The sequence below is a fragment of the Dreissena polymorpha genome, chromosome 14 (genome assembly GCF_020536995.1).
Source record: "Dreissena polymorpha isolate Duluth1 chromosome 14, UMN_Dpol_1.0, whole genome shotgun sequence".
Lineage (NCBI taxonomy): Eukaryota > Metazoa > Mollusca > Bivalvia > Myida > Dreissenidae > Dreissena > Dreissena polymorpha.
Window position 1 is genome coordinate 56,366,793 of NC_068368.1, and position 18,221 is coordinate 56,385,013.

The window sequence follows — 18,221 nt, forward strand, 5'->3', positions numbered from 1 at the left end:
GCATGCGTGATATTAATGGCAAGCGTCACGTGTACCGTTAGTTGACATACGCATGCTCAAGAGATCGATGTCGCCTGCGTGATATTAATGACAAGCGCCACGTGTACCAGTAGTTTGTATACCCGTGTTCAAGATACATAACACGCGTGTTATATCAATTACAAGCGGTACATATATAGCCTTGTTCAAGAGATCGATGTCGCCTGTGTGATAGTAATATCAAGCGCTACGTGTACCTTTAGTTGGCGTACCTTTGTTCAAGAGATCCATGTCACATACGCGATATATCAAGCGTCACGTGTACCGGAAGTTGGTGTTACCTTTTTCAAGAGATCCATGTCGCCTGTGTGATAGTAATATCAAGCGTCAGGTATACCTTTAGTTGGCGTACCCTTGTTCAAGACATCCATGTCACATACGTGATATTAATATAAAGCGTCACGTGTACCGTTAGTTGACATGCGCATGTTAATGAGATCGATGTCGCCTGCGTGATATTAATGGCAATCTTCCTGTGTAGGGGTAGTTGACATACGCATTATCAAGTGATCCATGTCGCCTGCGTGATGTTGATGGCAAGCGTCACGTGTACCGTTAGTTGACAAACGAATGCTCAAGAGATCCATGTCGCCTGCGTGATATTAATGGCAAGCGTCACGTGTACCGTTAGTTGACATACGCATGCTCAAGAGATCCATGTCGCCTGCGTGATATTAATGGCAAGCGTCACGTGTACCGTTAGTTGACATACGCATGCTCAAGAGATCCATGTCGCCTGCGTGATATTAATGGCAAGCGTCACGTGTACCGTTAGTTGACATACGCATGCTCAAGAGATCCATGTCGCCTGCGTGATATTAATGACAAGCGCCACGTGCACCAGTAGTTTGTATACCCGTGTTCAAGATACATAACACACGTGATATATCAATTACAAGCGGTACATGTACCGGTAGTTTGTATAGCATTGTTCAAGAGATCCATTTCGCATTTGTCAACTTCATGAGAGTGCCAACCGATATGTTTGATGAGATTCTCGCACGAGTGGGCCAAAGGATAACGAAACAGCGCAACAACTACAGACTTCCATTTGAACCAGGGATGAAGCTATCAATTGCGCTGCGGCATCTTGTGCCTGGTTCAAAGTACCGTGATATGCGATTCGGCTGGAGGGTACCCCACAACACTATTTCTCTTCTCGTGCTAAAAATAAGTACCGCTTAATTTACTATAGTGTTAAAATCAATTTTAAAAAAGGTTTCTGTTAGTCATTTAAATATATTTATATACATGTATTTTAATGTCTACGTCTCGCATCAGTTTATATGAATTGCATTGTGTTAAGTTATTGGTATAGGATGAAAGGCAAATAGATGAGTGCGCGCACTACAACACTAACCTTCTAAATTGTATATTGTCATTAGTACTGTCTTGTGCGCATATCTTGAAATGCACACAGTTATAAGCACATTTTATGAAGTAGTATGTTTTTACCTTATCATCCACTCGCTAAAAGTCATGGATTATCTACGACATGTGTCACACACTTATAATCCACGCTAGCTTATTATACTGTTATCTTTTACGCGTCAGGTCTGTAGAGCAGTCATAGATGAGTATGCTGACGAGGTGATGCCGTTGCCAACAACAGCTGCCGATTGCACGCGAATAGCGGACGGCTTCAGGGACAGCTGGAATATCCCCCATACTCTTGGTGCTAATGATGGCGAACATATTGCCTGCAAATGTCCACCAAGATCCGGGTCTACGTATTTTAACTACAAGAAGTACTTAACCGTTGTCCTGCTAGCCCTGAAGGATTTTGACTACAAGTTCGTCTGGGCTGACATTGGAGGCCGTGTTGCTGCATCAGATGCACAGTTGTGGAACGAGTCCGACCTGAAGGCAGCAGCTGAGAACGGAGACCTTAACCTGCCAGAACCTGAAGTTTTGCCACATGATTCTGAGGATGTGCCCTACTTTTTCATCGTTGTACGTTGTACGTTGGTGTTCGATACTTTTCCATTTCTCTCACGTTGGGCGAACGTTTTGTCCGGTACTAATGCATTTCACTGCCGTTTTATCCGGTAGAAGTCCTTTACTCGCACAGTCATATCCGTTAGCCGACCGTTAATTATCAGGTACATATCCGTTAAACGTTCGTTTTTTCCCGTTATAGCACCGGTACTTGTGCGGTCATTGTGTGTTTCCTACGCTTTACACACCGCTTGCGAGAGTCTTGAGCGACAGAGCAGGTAAATTTAATCACAGGATAACCAAAATCTTCATTTTTGTGCGTTTTTTCTCCGTTGCATATTCGTTAGTCGGTCCGACCGGGCCTTGTAATTTGCTCAATTCGTTTCTATCTAAAATCATTACCCATATAAATCGCGTCTATTCGACGTTAACCGGTTTCATAATAACAAAACATATTTCACAATGTATAGGCTCAAACAAACTTGGAATACTTAGGGAATACGTAGAGCAAAATAGGAGGTAGCTTCACCCAGCTCCTTTTTTTTGGTTCATCGCTCCTGTCCCTTTAGGGCATCAACATTGAAATGATAAATATCCTCCAAACTTTAATTAATTTTGTCAAGTATTCGATAACAACACTCACGAAGCACATGTGCTTACACCTGTAATTAAATACATTTTACTTACAAATACCCTTGATATAACACATAATCTGAAAATGTCATCGTCTGTTCCGAATTTCCACACTGCTCATTTCTTTAGCAGTACCAGGCACCTTTTGGGATCCTAGATCTTTCCATTGGTATACTTTAGACTGTGTAGTACCATTTGCATTTCAATTTTCTTGTGGATGTATCATCAGCTACGAAAACTTAGTTTTCTATACGGTGTCAAGCGTTTGGGTATGTAGGAAGTTCGTCAGAAACGGTTAATGACGCTATTTTTGCATTGATACTTCATGCTGCCAAGCAATGACTGTATGCATACAGACACATCCTTAAACTCTATATCTACAGGCGTGTACGAGTACTTTAAAACCACAGCTCTTCTTAATATTCGTACAATAGTGTACTTTAAATTAAATAATCTTATTATGTATCCCGGATTTGAAGTAATTTAAGACCAGAGCACATTTTCACCTACATTTCAAGTTGAAATAATAGACTCGTACTTATATTTTACAAGCAAAAAAAAAATTCTGTAGGTATCAAATTATGTTTAAATAATGAAGTGTTCTCTGTCTAGTTCTCCGTATATTGAATGCGATTGTTTTACGATAAGAATACCTAATAGGTCAAACGCTTTTCCATTGCCTTTCTAAAGTCCCAGTCTAACACAGAGCAAAATTCATTTCGCCAACTATCTGATTGGAATAATTTTAGGTTCATGAGGATCAATGTTGACGCCAGTACTTCCTTCAACATTCAGATTTACAAAAATCCTTATTCGTTTAATTTCTGGTTTCATAAAATACATAGTTTTGATGATTCATAAAGAGTCATTTTGATGTAAACGTCGTATTTTTTTAACACTTTAGTGTGAAATTCATGAAACAACAAGATATGTGTTTGTCAGAAACACTATCAGTATGTCCCCTTCTGCGCGGCTTTGAAGCTATATATTTGACCTTGACCTTTCACCACTCAAAATGTGCAGCTCCATGAGATACACATGCATGCCAAATATGAAGTTGCTATCTTCAATATTGCAAAAGTTATGGCAAAATGTTAAAGTTGGAGCAAACAAACCAACCAACCAACCAACCGTGCAAAAACAATATGTCCCCCCCCATAATGGAGGGGGACATAGAAATAACAAGATGGGTTTGTGAAACACAATGTCCCCCTATATGACGTTTGACCTTGAAGGATGACCTTGACCCTTCACCACTCAAAATGTGCAGCTCCATTAGATACACATGCATGCCAAATATCAAGTTGCTATATTCAATATAGCAAAAGTTATTGCAAAATGATAAAGTTGGCGCAAACCAACCAACCAACAGACCAACCAACAGACAGGGCAAAAACAATATGTCCCCCACTACAATAGTGGGGGACATAAAAAGCAAGGCAATCAAATCACATCGACAACAACGTTGAACTTCCATCATATACCTTTTTGGCAAATATGGAAGTTATGTATTAAATAATAATAACAATACAGTGTTGTTGTTTTGTCATTTATTAAGTATACAGATCATTGCAAGATTCTGATGGCTTTTCTTGAAATGCATCACCAGCCGTCTGGAACACTGAAAAAAAGGCAATGGATACTCTGTTAAGTTATGGTGAAAAACAAATTATTTGCATTTTCTGTACAAAAATAAATTAACAAGGCTCACATTAAAAATTTGATTCTTGAATCAAATAAGATTTGTTAAAGGGCATATCGACAGCTAAAACTGAATTTTATTCTCTGAATTAAATGTATGCGTTAATAAGAACTTATTTGAATGTTTCTTAAAGCACAGACCTTGCTTTATATATTGTAAATATGTACATTACGAATTAACAAGAGCTGTCAGAGGACAGAGCGCTCGACTTTTCGAGTGCTTGACGGTGTAACGTAAGCCATCATGGAGAGGGGGTATAATGTGTGTGTGTGTGTGTGTGTGTGGTCATTTAATAGATGATATTTCAAAAAAAAAATTGAGGGGGGGGGGGGAGTCAAGATCATTCAAATGTCAAGGTCAAATTCAACGTGCCAGATACAGTACCATCATGATAGTAAGAAAGTATTTGAAGTTTGAAGATGATGCGCTTTGTCAATGTATGTGTTAATAAACATTGACCATAATGAATAATGGAACAGTAGTTTTGTGTAGAAAATATTCATTAAGATTGTGAATGTTGTGGGCAAGATTTCGATCCCCATAAGCACTAAGACCATTATGTAATAATATTTTTTTGGCCCTTCACTAATCTTTTTAAACGATTTCATCAATGTTCCTTATACATGTACTTTTATTTTTCATAAAAATCGGACATGTGGAATGTTGAATAATTGCCATTGCATAGAGAAATACCATTGAAATGCCCCCTTAAATTGATTGCAGAAAAAGTTGTAAACCAAAAACAAATAATAACAAAGAGCAGTGAAAAAAATTGGCCATTATTAATTTAATTTCAAAGAACAATGAAAATTTAAGGCAACAAGAGCTGTCAGAGGACAGCGCGCTCAACTATTCGAGTGCTTGACAGTATAACGTAAGCCATCATGGATAGGGGGTATAATGTGGGTGTGTGGTCATTTAATAGATGATATTTCAAAAAAAAAGAAAAAAAATTGTTGTCTTTTTTTAGGTGGGAGGGCGGGTTCTGGGGTGGGGCATGGGTGATGGTTTGGGTGAAGTCCATTGTGGTATGTCAGGTAAGTGTTGTTTTGTCAAAGTATGAATCAAATGTGATCATAAACAAAGAAGTTATCGCAATTTAAGCAAAATTTGTTAATTTGACCTTGAGAGTCAAGGTCATTGAAAGGTCAAGGTCAAATTCAACTTTCCAGGTACAGTAACATCATGATAGTAAGAAAGTATTTGAAGTTTGAAATATATAGCATTGATTCTTTAGAAGTAAAGTAGATCTAAATACACACTATTAAACAAAATATTCAAAGTTACAAAGACAAAAAAAGGGCCATAATTCCATTAAAAAGCCAACCAGAGTTATGCAACTTGCCCTGTACAGTCCCCTTACGATAGTTAGTGAGTTTTCCAAGTCTAAAAAGCAATAGCTAAGATACTTTAGGAATAAAATAGACCAAAACACAAAACTTAACCAAATGTTCAACTACCAAAGTATAAAAGGGGCTATAATTCTGTCAAAATGCTTGATACAGTTGTCTGCTCTTGTTTATAGATTGTGGTCATGTTGGTAAAGCAGTATGCAAAATATGAAAGCAATATGTCAAAGGAAATATTTGAGGTGGTATTTATTCTATTTAGGACATGCTGAACAGGTAAGAAGCATTCCAAAAAGCTTTATAAAAGTCAATAAAATCCAGAATTAACTGGGTGAGTGTGGGCTCGTGGTTTCTGTACATCTCTAGACAGTGAACATTCAATTCAAGTTTTACAACGAGAAATGTTTGTGAAACACCAATGTCCTCTTTACATGACATTATATCCAATTCCTAGCAACCTTGACCAGTGGAGTATCAGATTTTTTGTCCTGTCATAAACAAACATTAAACCCAATGTGAAGACAAAAAGAACTTATGGTATGACTCGGACAAAGCTAGCATATATATAAAAATACTTTTTACCTGACTTTGTGACCTTGAACTTAATGGTATCTATGTAAAAATGAATATGGTTCTTTTTCTTAAGGTAAGAAACAATGGAACCAAATACTGAAGACTGAGGAACAAACATAGCTTAAGCTATCACTTGGACCAGGCTGTTAAATAAGGAAAAAGTTAATGTGACCTTGACCTTTGAAGTTCAGTTATCAATCGGACAAGCTTAGGTCTACCAACAGATGGGCCAACTAGATTTATAGTAAACAAGGCTATTGTCAAGCAATATGGTTCCCTACCGGCTCCACCATTGTCCGAAATTCCACAATTTTCAGATTTTTATTTTTTTTGGTTGCCATAGCAACCACAATTTTTGACGTAGGAACAAAATGAAATGAAGTGCATAATGTCCATATTGCCATCTATCCATGTTGCAAGTTTCATGAAAAAATATTAAGAACTTTTAAAGTTATCACAGGATCCAGAAAAGTGTGACAGACAGACTGACAGACAGACAGACTGACAGACAGAGCGCAAACCATAAGTCCCCTCCGATGAAACCGGTAGAGGACAATAATGAGCGGATACAAATTTAATGGATAGAACTGAATGTTCCAACCTTTTATCTTGTTTGAACCTGATTGGTTTTGCAAATCGCATTAATTAATTGTGGTGAGCATTGGTGTTTTGTTCCTTGGAACAATGAAACGGGATATGTGATTTACTAAGAAGAATCAAAATCATAATGTGGCAAATGAATATTTATCTTCAAGTGTGATGCCAAATCCAAACTCTGCATATTGAAACAATATGGTCACCATTTGAGTGAGATTTAAAAGAAATATTTAAATGGGTATAGGATTTACAGAGCAGACACAAAGTATCTTGACCATTACTTAGTGGCCTAGGACCTTTGACCTGAAAGTATGAATTCAGCATATAACCTAATTGTGGCGAGTTGTTGAATGAGCTTTCTTGCATATATAATGGTATGTGAAAATTGAGTTTTAAGTGTGACTTTGACCATGAGACGAGTTATTCCAAACCTAAGCTTTCCATTTTGGCTCGTTATGCATTTATACTTCACGTTGCACCCTCTTTCAATTACCTTGAAGACTCTCGTCACACCTTGGGGAGGTTGCTGCTGGGAGATAAGTTTTAGGTCCAGGAAGCGCTCGGAAGCAGTCAATATAGCAGAAAGCATCTTGCAGCACCCTGTTATGGAGAGAAGAGTATTGGGGTTTATGATGAGAACTGTGAGTGTCATTCTTTTGTACTTATTATGTTTAGTTACTAATTCTTTATCATTTCAACTTTTAAACAAGTTTGTGATTACCAGCGCACACAAGCAACACTCTTTCAATCTCAAACAAAAACATCACCTCCAGCAACATACCAGCAACATACCCGCAGAGCAGTTCTAGCAATGTCCAGTACTTGTGGGTCATTGCTTGCGAAGTGGTCCTGGACAAGCTAATGTTCCTCTTCAGGATATTATGGTGAAGTTCTTGCAAGTCATGTTGCCCTTTAGTCTCCGTAGCATCTCCAACACCATCCCCTCCATTTTAAAATGGTACTGGATACAGATAACTTAATGTTAACAAGGACTGTTTGTAAAACATGCATGCCCCCCCCCAAATGGGATGTCAGTTGTAGTGGCAGCCATTGTGTGAATACTCATGTAATCACTCTCACTTTATAGCTAATTATATATATATATATATATATATATATATATATATCATCCGGAAACCATTTTACTGCTTCAGGTCACTGTGACCTTGATCTTTGACCTAGAGACCTGGAAATCAAAAGGGGTCTTCTACCAGTCATGATCAATATACCTATGAAGTTTCATGATCCTAGGCTTAAACTTTCTTGAGTTATCATCCGCAAACCATTTTACCGTTTCGAGTCACTGTGGCCTTGACCTTTGACCTAGTGAACTGAAAATTGAAGGGGTCATTTGCCAGTCGTGATTAATGTACCTATGCGTTCTTGAGTTATCATCCGGAAACCATTTGATGAACGGTCTGACCGACATGTGCAAAACAATAAACCCCCTCTTCTTCGAAGGAGGGCATAATAAATTAATTTTGTTCAATCTATCTATTTATTCATTAAAATGTTCACACTTTCAAAACAAATATAATACAAACTTGGTCATAAACAATAATAAATACCCCTGCTGTCCCTGTGAAGGTATATGAGCGAGGATCAAGGAATCAAGACCATTACTCTTGGATGTGAAATCAATGCAAATAAAAATTGTGTTTTGAAAATATTCTTTTCATGCTGATCACATATTTACAAGTTTGAATGAAAAGACAAATCCCCAACAGATCAACCAACATACAGACTCCAATATACCGGGAATAACCCCACATACCACATTGACACAGAATATTTTGCATGCTGTCTTCACAAAATAAGAAAAACATATTTACATGTTTGGCGATTTTAAGAGTTATTATGCAATTGTGACCTTGACCTCAGAGATATCGACAATTCTTTGGAATGACACAACGTCCAATGATGGTGAACAAATGTGCAATTTTTTTGTTTAATCTCACAATGAATGACATAGTTATGGCCCAGATAAGCTCACAACCAAACTTAGATAGATATTCAGTCCACTATTTATTCCAAAAAATTGTGTTGAAAGCCTGTCGACAGGTGTCGCAAGCCAGTGTTATAGGACCTAAAATGAAAATCCATGTGAACTAATTTTCGGCCCGGCATGGTCCACGTTTGAAGTTGGCCTAGAGATCATCTAGATTAAACTTCTGATCGGATGAAAACTACTTGAATTAGAGAGCAGATACCATACTGAATGCTAAAAAACGCACAAAGTGACCATGTGACCTAGTTTTTGGCCCGGCATTGCACATGTTAAAACTTGGCCTAGAGATCATCTAGATAAAATTCTGACCAAGTTTGGTGAAGATTAGATGAAAACTACTTAAATTAGAGAGCGGACAGCATGATGAATGTTTTAAACGCACTAAGTGACCCAGTTACCTAGTTTTTGACCCGGCATGACCCATATTCAAACTTGACCTAGACATCATCTACATACAACTTCTGACCAAGTTTGGTGAAGATCCGATAAACACCTTGAATTAGAGAGGGGACACTTAATACAGAGCCATCGACAGACAGACAAGGTCACTCCTAAATACCCCACTATACTTCGTTTTTGGGGATATAATAGCAAATAATCAAGAAACATAAAACAAGATAATCTTGATAATAATAATTAATACTCCAGCAACATACATATGAACCAGGTCTCGCATTGTGGAGCACTAACCAGTTTTTACTGCGGAAGAGGACAAGCTACATTCTGTGTGTGATGGGCGGTTGGGAACCATGCCCTTCAATATGAAAACTTGCCAGCTTCTTAGTGTTCCACACAAAGGTCAGCACCTTCACTGTCTCCAGCTCAATCTCTAGGTACTCCTACCTATATATGCAAAAATCAATTGAGTGACACCACTAGTTTGATTATCATTATAGATGCATTCTTGATCAAACATTAGAGCAGTAGTACCCGTGAGATTTACAATATGGTTATTTTTACTGGATGCTGTAAAAATAACAGTTTGCTTTTGTTCACATCAATGGCCATGATAACACAATAATGGCTATAAAAGAAATAATGAAATTAGCTGAACAAACGCGAGTTATCAACAACCTATGGAATAACTAGCAAAACCATCAGTACAGTTTACAAAAAAACAACGCTTCTTTTGAAAAATCGGTTGTTTGTACAGTAACTGTTACACTATTTACTTACTAACAGTTTCGTTTCCCATTCATATGCATTTCTAAATTTTGGCATTTGTCAGTTTTAAACAAGAGTGCAAAACTGTCACAAGATACGCCCGTTCGAAGGTTTTGGACACCATGCTCAATGCTTGAAATGCACTAAGTGACCTCGAGACCTAGTTAATGACCCGGCATGACCCATATTTAAACTTGACCTAGATATCATTTAGTATAACATCTGACTAAATTTGGTGAAGATCATATAAAAACTACTTCAATAAGAGAGCGGACACCATGCTAAATACTTGAAATGCACTGTGACCTTGTGACCTCGTTTTTGACCCTGCATGACCCATATTCCAACTTGACCTACATATCATCTAGACACAACTTCGGACCAAATTAGGTGAAGAGCAGATGAAAACTACTTCAATTAGAGAGCGGACACCATGCTCAATGCTTGAAATGCACTAAGTAACCACATGACCTAGTTTTTGATCCGGCATGACCCATATTTGAACTTGACCTAAATATCATCTAGACACAACTTCTGACCAAATTTGGTGAAGATCGGGTGAAATCTACTTCAATTAGAAAGCAGACACCATGCTAAATCCTTGAAATGCACTAAGTGACCTCGTGACCTAGTTTTTGACCCGGCATGACCCATATTCGAACTTGACCTAGATATTGACTAGACACAACCTCTGACCAAGTTTGGTGAAGATCGGATGAAAACTATTTGAATTAGAGAGCGGACACTGCTATGGACGCCGCCCGCCAAGGGTGAAACTATAATACGTCCCGTTTTTTAAAACGGGCGTATTAAAAAAGGAGAGCATGAGATTTGGATGTGTGAGAGGCTGTTTTGCTGCGTAAATGCGCGACTCTCACGCTGAATGCCCGATACTTGACAGGCGCATGAATGTTGATGCAAACTACTTCAATTAGAGAGCAGACACCATGCTAAATCCTTGAAATGCACTAAGTGACCCCGTGACCTTGTTTTTGACCCGGCATGACCCATATTCGTACTTGACCTAGATATTGTCTAGACACAACTTCTAACCAAGTTTGGTAAAGATCGACGGACGGACAGTGCGAAAACTATATACCCCCTTTTTGTCGAAAGGGGGCATAAAAATAACTTATCCATAGACATCTGATGTATAATGTAATGGGAATGCTTTGGAGATTACCATACCATTCTGTGCACACGTAAAACCTTTATAAGGAATCCTTAACATTAAAGATTTATTAATATTTTTGAAAATTAAGCAAACATTCATTTTTTCCATGAAAGCATTACAATTATGGCTTTTTATAAGCATAATATGATGCATGAAATAGTTTTTTTCTTTTTAATTTAATGTTAATGTTGAACCATTCAATCACTTTAAAAACATTGCAAGTTATTGCATATCCACAAAGCAAATGAATCTTAGCAGGTAAATTCAATGAATTTATCATTGGTCCCCCCAGCCGATAATTTTAAAAATCTGTATAGAAGTTCACCATATGATGTTTTATGCAAAATATGTATGTTCGCACTGCAGTTTTTGAGAAGAATATTTTAAAGTGTTCATTATAATATATTTTATATAAGGAAAACAAATTTGATCCGAGGGTGGGGCAAATATGATCCAATGATACTTGAACAATCTTGGCGAAGGTCCACAAGATGAAGTTTCATGCCAAATATCTTTGCTCTAGGCCTTGTGGTTTATGAGAAAAAAAATTGTTTTTGAAGTTTTTACAATATACTAATAAGGAAATAACATTTCCCTCCCCAGTAGGGCAATTTTGACCCCAGGAACATAGTTTGAACAATCATGGTACAAGTCCCACCAATTAACCTTTGAACTCTTAAGTGTAATCTCGAGTTTGGAGATTTTGACGTAATTCTTTCTTATGACACACCGTCGAGTGATGGTGAACAAATGTGCTTAATGATTTTAAAATCTTACAATGAATGACACATTTATGGCCCGGACAAGCTCTTTTATGGCCATTTTTACCTTTGAACTAAAAGTGTGACCTTGACCTTCGAGATTTCGACATTATTCCTTCCCATGCAACACCGTCAAATTATGGTGAACACATGATTTTCAATTGAATTTAATTCTGACAATGAATGACATAATAATGGCCCACACAAGGTCATTTATGGCCATTTTTGACATTTGAACTGAAAGTGTGACCTTGACCTTTTAGATATTGACGTTTTCTTGAGCAGTGACCGGCCGTGTCATGATTGTGAACATTTATTGTAAGTTATTTGAAATTCCTCCATTCATTAACAGACTTACGCTCCAGACAAGCCTAACCCGGACTTTCATACTGACGGACTGATCCACATACACCAAACCGCCAACTGTGACAAATATGTCGAGCTCTCCATAAGTGGGCTCGACAAAAAATCGACTTGCCCACGGGTAAAGGTCCACCACACAATGTTTCATGCTAAATATCTCAGCCCAAGGCCTTGCAGATTCAGAGTAGATTTTTTTAAGTTTTTCCTTTTGGTTGCCACGGCAACAAGGATTTCATGGAATACAATTCTTGGAGCAACATTGAAGGAGCTTCATGCCAGGAATATTCCTGCCAGTTTCATCAAGCTTTGCCCAAAGGTTTAGTAGGAGATATTGTTAAAGTAAAAATGTTGACATATAGACACACATCGCAAAACAGACAAAGACCAGCAACAATAACTCAAGTTGAGCTATAAAGGGTACATCTCTGAAATGACCAAATCATCCTGATGACACTTAAGCAAGAACCACTGAAAAATGATAACAAATTTGATTTAATTTGAATTTCACTAAATTCATACACCAACATATGCAGACAGGAATTTGACATTTTCAATCAATTAAGGGGCCATAACAGTTTAATTTTACAATGGCTTCAAGGCCTTTCCCCAATTTGGAATGTCAAAATGAACTTTTGCATTATAGTTTATCTGGCTTCAAGGTAACAATCTGGTAAAAATATTATACATATGACAAGTCGGTCAATTAACAGGCGAACAGCTTTGTTGTATACTTAAATAAACCCAATTTTAACGCCTATTAACTTCAAGTTTCATTCAATTCTATGCAATTGCTACTGAAAAACAACTCTGGTCTGAAAAGTAATTTAGGGTTATCTTTTCGAATCAATACTAGGCTTATTTATATAACATACCCTCATGTTTGTATACCTGCCGGTTCAGGAGGCGTTATAGAGCGCTATCAGTTTAATAATTATTCCCCGAATATCTTTCAGGTGTGCCAGCGGGGTCTCCTGGATCACCTTGATCGTTTTCACTACATGCTCACTCTCAGTGAAGTGGCGCTCCAGGTTTGCGTCCGTCAGGATGGCCACACTCTCCTCTACCCTCCGAACAACCTCGCGACGGCTCATATCCAGGCGGGTTGAGGTCAGGCAGCCTGTGAGAAGGAGATCGGCCTGAAAAAATAAAGCTAAACAAGCAAATTTGTTGAATTGATATCCCCCGCCAATTTGCTTCTGGACACAAAAGTGTTATATTTGACACTCAAAAAAGCATTTTTTCAAGATACAAAGGGCCAAAACTCCGTCATTAACAAACTGTGTACAATGCCATTTGGCGTGCATCATCCTCTTATCCATATATATACTGATACCAAGTTTCAATGAAATCGGCCAAAGCACTTCCAAGATATGGCATCTTGACACAAAAGTGCTGGACGGACGGAAAGACGGACGGAAGAACAGACAGAAAGACGGACAACGCCAAAACATTAATAAGTAGATGTCCAAGAAGAATGAATAATTAACATAAATCAAATCCTATGTTTACGCTTACATTGTTCAATGAGCGGGCGTCCGCTAGACCATTCCCTTGCACCACTTCAGGAAGTTCTTGATTGCCGTTAGTGCAGTCTGCACCGTCTTCAGCTGGTGATTGGTGTTGAGGAACTGTCGTGGACCTCCATATGGCCCTTCCACAACAGCACGTCACTCAACACCGCTCCTTCCAAGTAGCCAGACAGGGCCAGGAACCGGTTGATCTTCATGTTGACCTCTTGTGTTTTCGACTCGTTTGCCAACCCACCTGGCCTGCTCAGCAGGAACATGTAGTCTACATATGAGTCAACGATTGAAACTGTAACAAGTATTATTGGATGATATTCTATGCTAGATGGTGAAATCGCATATAATTAACTCACAACCAGTAATTCCAAAGTATTATAAATAAATAATATTTATCTTAAATTTTAATGTACTTATATATATTTCCTCACTGTTTTTAATATATATACATGTTGCAATAATAATGACTATCAATTGAAATGTATATAATTAAAAAAAATCTGGGAAAACAGGGCTTAATGCACCAAGTACTGGTTCTACCCCGTAAACGGACTCGAGACTTTACACTATATAAGCAATCCATATTGTTACTTGCAGCTTCTCCGACCATGCATCACCCTTGCATTGGGTTCCAGGCTCAGGCAGTATTTCCGCGTTAGGAACGAAAAGTCCTCTTCCTCCTCCTCCTCATCATCCACCTTCTCATCCTCCTATGCCGAGTCATCATGAGTGGCGAGTCAGCTGGTCACCTTTCCTGAAGTTTTCGCGACCTGTAAATGACGTTTAAATGTAAAAGTTACAAATCGTTTGGTATGGTTTTGTATTAGACATTGATAGAAATATGAGAAATTAAATACAAAAAACACACAAACACAATTTAACACTTACCTTCCGGAAACGGTCCTCTTGTGTAAACGAAATTGAATGTCCCAGCCTCCATTTTGTGCTCCTGTTCTAGATGACGCAGCTGGTCAATCACTGACCGGTCGCACAGCCAGCAAGAGTAGTAATTCCTCGGCTTTGTCTTCTTCACTTTCCGCCCGGTCTTAGCACGTGCCTCTGACATTAACGGCTTCATGGGGTGTGCCGTCAGTGCTTGCACCCAGCGAACGTGGTCTGTTACCCGGAGGTACATAGTCGTCTTGCCCTTTACCACGCAAATGGGGCATTGCCTTGGGATAGGCTTTGCGTTTGGTGTCTTAAATATTAGTTTGAAATGTGTACGAAGCAGGTGGTTATCAATATATATTATTTATTAAGAGATGATGAGATAACGGACCCAGTTAATTGATTGAAATAATGATTATGTGATTGAAGCAGTTATGCTAGGGTAAAATACCAAGGAATGTGTATAGATATTAACTTTTTTTAATGGTGTTAAAAATGAATATTTTATTGCAATATATGCACATGCTTTGTTTTATTATACAAAGTAATCACTATTAACCTTAAGTTTATTCTCATGAAAAAACATACCATTAAATGTCAATACTGATTACTTTATCTATTTGAGTGACATTAACAGTGACCATGTACATGTATATATCAATCTATACTGTCTAACTCCCCTTGCAGATATTATTGACAGGTAATTATAATATTATATACCGTCTTATAACGATTCAAGACTTGGCCAAAATAAGGCCCCATTCCCTCAACAAAAAATTATTAATTTTTCCCCAGATAAAAATTCACCCGACACTCAAGCGAATTGATTGCCCTAGACCCAGAATTGTCAAGTTTAAAATGTTTAAAACTAAATAGAATTGTTATGTATTTAATTTGGCGGTAATAAAGACTACCGTAATCAATTGATTAAAAAAACATATTATATTGTTTCTCATGTTTGGTTTAAAGTCCGATTTTTTTTTAATGATGCCCTATTTCCCCCGCCTCAGGGTACAGGTATCATAAGGCATTCTGAATCAACATTTTCATCAAAAACAATGATTCTTCATTCTTTACAGGCTGGGGTAATAAATTTTTAGAAACAACAATAACCTTTCGAATTGCATACCAAACGTTAAGATTTTTAAATGAAAATGTTGATTCAGAATGCCTAATGATTCGGAATACCTTGACAAACTGTACCGTTACCCCAAACCCTGAGGTAGCCGTGGCGTAAAGGATATGGTGTCCGCCTAGCGACCAGAAGGTCACGGGTTCGATCCCCACTGTGGAAGCGTTCTTTAGATCTTCCCTATAGACACTAAGTACTGGTTCTAGGCACAGGAAACAAAATTTACAGCTTTTTCAAATAAACCCTATGCAATCAAACTAAAATATACAGGTTTGAACTAAACCAGAGGGTGATCTCTGCATGATGCATGTTAGTCTTATTTATAAGACGCGCAAAGAATTTAGAGATACTTTACCCATATAAAAAGTATCCCAGTGTGACCCGAATTCGACGATGTAACGATTACATGAAGCAATATTTAGCAAATAATTAAAGAAATAATGAAATGTTTAATAGCACAAAATAATAATTTTAAACTCTGATGTATTACTTTGAAATGATTCCAAGACAATAATCATCCATTTAATCGATACAAATAGAACATCGTCGAATTTAGGTGTCGTCGAATTTGGGTTACGGTAGGATAGCTTAAATTAATATTTAAGAGCGTCAAAAATTTGGACTAGATGCATGTATGCAATAGTGTATGGTTTCCAGTATTTACCATGGGGAAGAACTATTGCTGGCAAAATATTTCACTTCAAGAATATGTTTGCGTATCAGATATTAAATATGTACAAGACACAACCAATACAATTGTGTTACTGTTATGAATAATACAATTTAAAAAAAAATGTAGATATAGATATACTTTCACTGAATCGAAGGGTTAACAGAACCCAAGGCGAACATGATATAGGGCGAACACAAGGCTACGGGCCGAAACCCATTAATAAAAATATATGCAATGACAACATAAGTATGGGGTCATTATACAAAAAGCTAAGTATTAATGAAGCTTAATAAATTAACGATTTCAGCTCTTGATTATAACACAGAAAGGGTGTTAATTTTATGATGAAACAGCGTAAATAGCGGACCCTCTTGATATTTTTCGGCTTTGCATACTTCAAATATAATGGGTGTCAAAACATTCATCGTTTGTTGTTTATTATCAAAAAGGTAATTATGTAAAATTATATGAAAGGTTATTAACCATAAATTATCAATTAATTAAAATTATTTAAAGATTCTTGAAAATCACGGTCAACTGTCTATGCATTTATATTGAAATATCTTTGTAAGTTATCAGAGTTATAAATATATAGAATTCTAAATTATAACTCTGTATTATTTGTATTTTTCGGAAAGATTATTCAACCTTGTTGTGGTCAAATGAGAATGCTGTTTTTAATCATGTTGTTCCGTACACTACCATACACTCTTTATAGGACTACGAAATGACGGAGTTTTTTACCGGTACCCGCTAAATACGTTAAATGTTAAGTATTAGATTTTTTTAATGTTTAAAATGTACATGTGTAGGTATTAAGCACTTGTAATTATTATGATTAAGCTGGCTGACATCTATACAGTATTTAGTTTATGGCAATCTGTATGGGCAGATGACTATAAATGTTTTTAATACGCTACATATCTTATAAACGCAAAATTGAGTATTTGGCGTTACATTACTCCAAGAAATGACCACTAATACCACGAGAAGACATGGAGGTATCATAAAAAGTGTAAACTGACCAGACATTGCCACCTGTGGTTAGGGACCAATATACAAGAATAGGTCCCTGCTGTGGCGTATGACACCATAGTGTTATTTAGTATTGGTCGGCACAGTATCTGATCATAACGAAATAATTGGTTTGTGCTGAACACAGGGGCAATAAAACCACAGATCTATCAATCAACAAGATTATTGAGATATCTTTTTAAATTATTGAACACCGCGACAAAAATGCTCAAACCACGGACTCTAGATTACACGGATAAAAAACATGGCAACATTCTCAGAATCATCACTGCTATATGTGTAATCAGCTAACAATTCGTCTAAAAATAATTTATATATTTGAGTTGAAGACGATGTACTGTTGTATAAGTCTGAATAAACTATCTGTCCGCCTGTCTAAATCTAAGCCGTCATCGTCCCAGTGAAAAAAATCTGATTTTGAATAGTTGGACATGATGCCCTGATGTCATTATACGAAATGACCCGCGTAACACCGACCGTGATTTTCAAGAATCTTTAATAAATTGATAATTTAAGGTAAATAACATTTCATATAAATATACATAATTACCTCGTTGATTATAAACAGCAAACGATGAATGTTTTTGACACCCATTTTATTTCAAGTATGCATGCAAAGCCGAATAATATCGAGAGGGTACGCTATATACGCTGTTTCATCATAAATTT

General features: G+C 37.3%; 1 protein-coding gene and 1 long non-coding RNA gene across 3 annotated transcripts; one reads left to right on the forward strand and one right to left on the reverse strand.

The window, feature by feature from the left end:
* The first annotated feature begins 1,020 nt into the window (after positions 1-1,020).
* LOC127857389 (uncharacterized) lies at positions 1,021-3,380 on the forward strand. Its single transcript, XM_052393784.1, has 3 exons — positions 1,021-1,173; positions 1,594-1,992; positions 3,360-3,380. The coding sequence occupies exons 1-3, from the start codon at positions 1,021-1,023 to the stop codon at positions 3,378-3,380; spliced, it is 573 nt and encodes a 190-aa protein (XP_052249744.1).
* Positions 3,381-4,143: 763 nt separating this feature from the next.
* On the reverse strand, positions 4,144-13,476 carry LOC127856944 (uncharacterized). Of its 2 annotated transcripts, none has more exons than XR_008038246.1 (5): positions 13,190-13,476; positions 9,530-9,682; positions 7,613-7,792; positions 7,325-7,431; positions 4,144-4,231 (listed from the first exon to the last, which is right to left on the reverse strand). It is a non-coding gene; the product is annotated as an uncharacterized LOC127856944 (long non-coding RNA). The 2 variants fall into 2 exon arrangements; XR_008038247.1 differs by having other exon boundaries at positions 13,308-13,475.
* Positions 13,477-18,221: the final 4,745 nt, after the last annotated feature.

What these genes read in the sequence shown, in the direction of transcription:
- LOC127857389 (XM_052393784.1), top strand. Translation starts at nt 1,021, where the DNA reads ATGTTTGATGAGATTCTCGCACGAGTGGGCCAAAGGATAACGAAACAG. An exon ending in ATATGCGATTCGGCTGGAGG is followed by an intron (nt 1,174 to 1,593) that starts GTACCCCACAAC and finishes TTTACGCGTCAG; the next exon opens with GTCTGTAGAGCAGTCATAGA. An exon ending in TGCCCTACTTTTTCATCGTT is followed by an intron (nt 1,993 to 3,359) that starts GTACGTTGTACG and finishes GAATAATTTTAG; the next exon opens with GTTCATGAGGATCAATGTTG.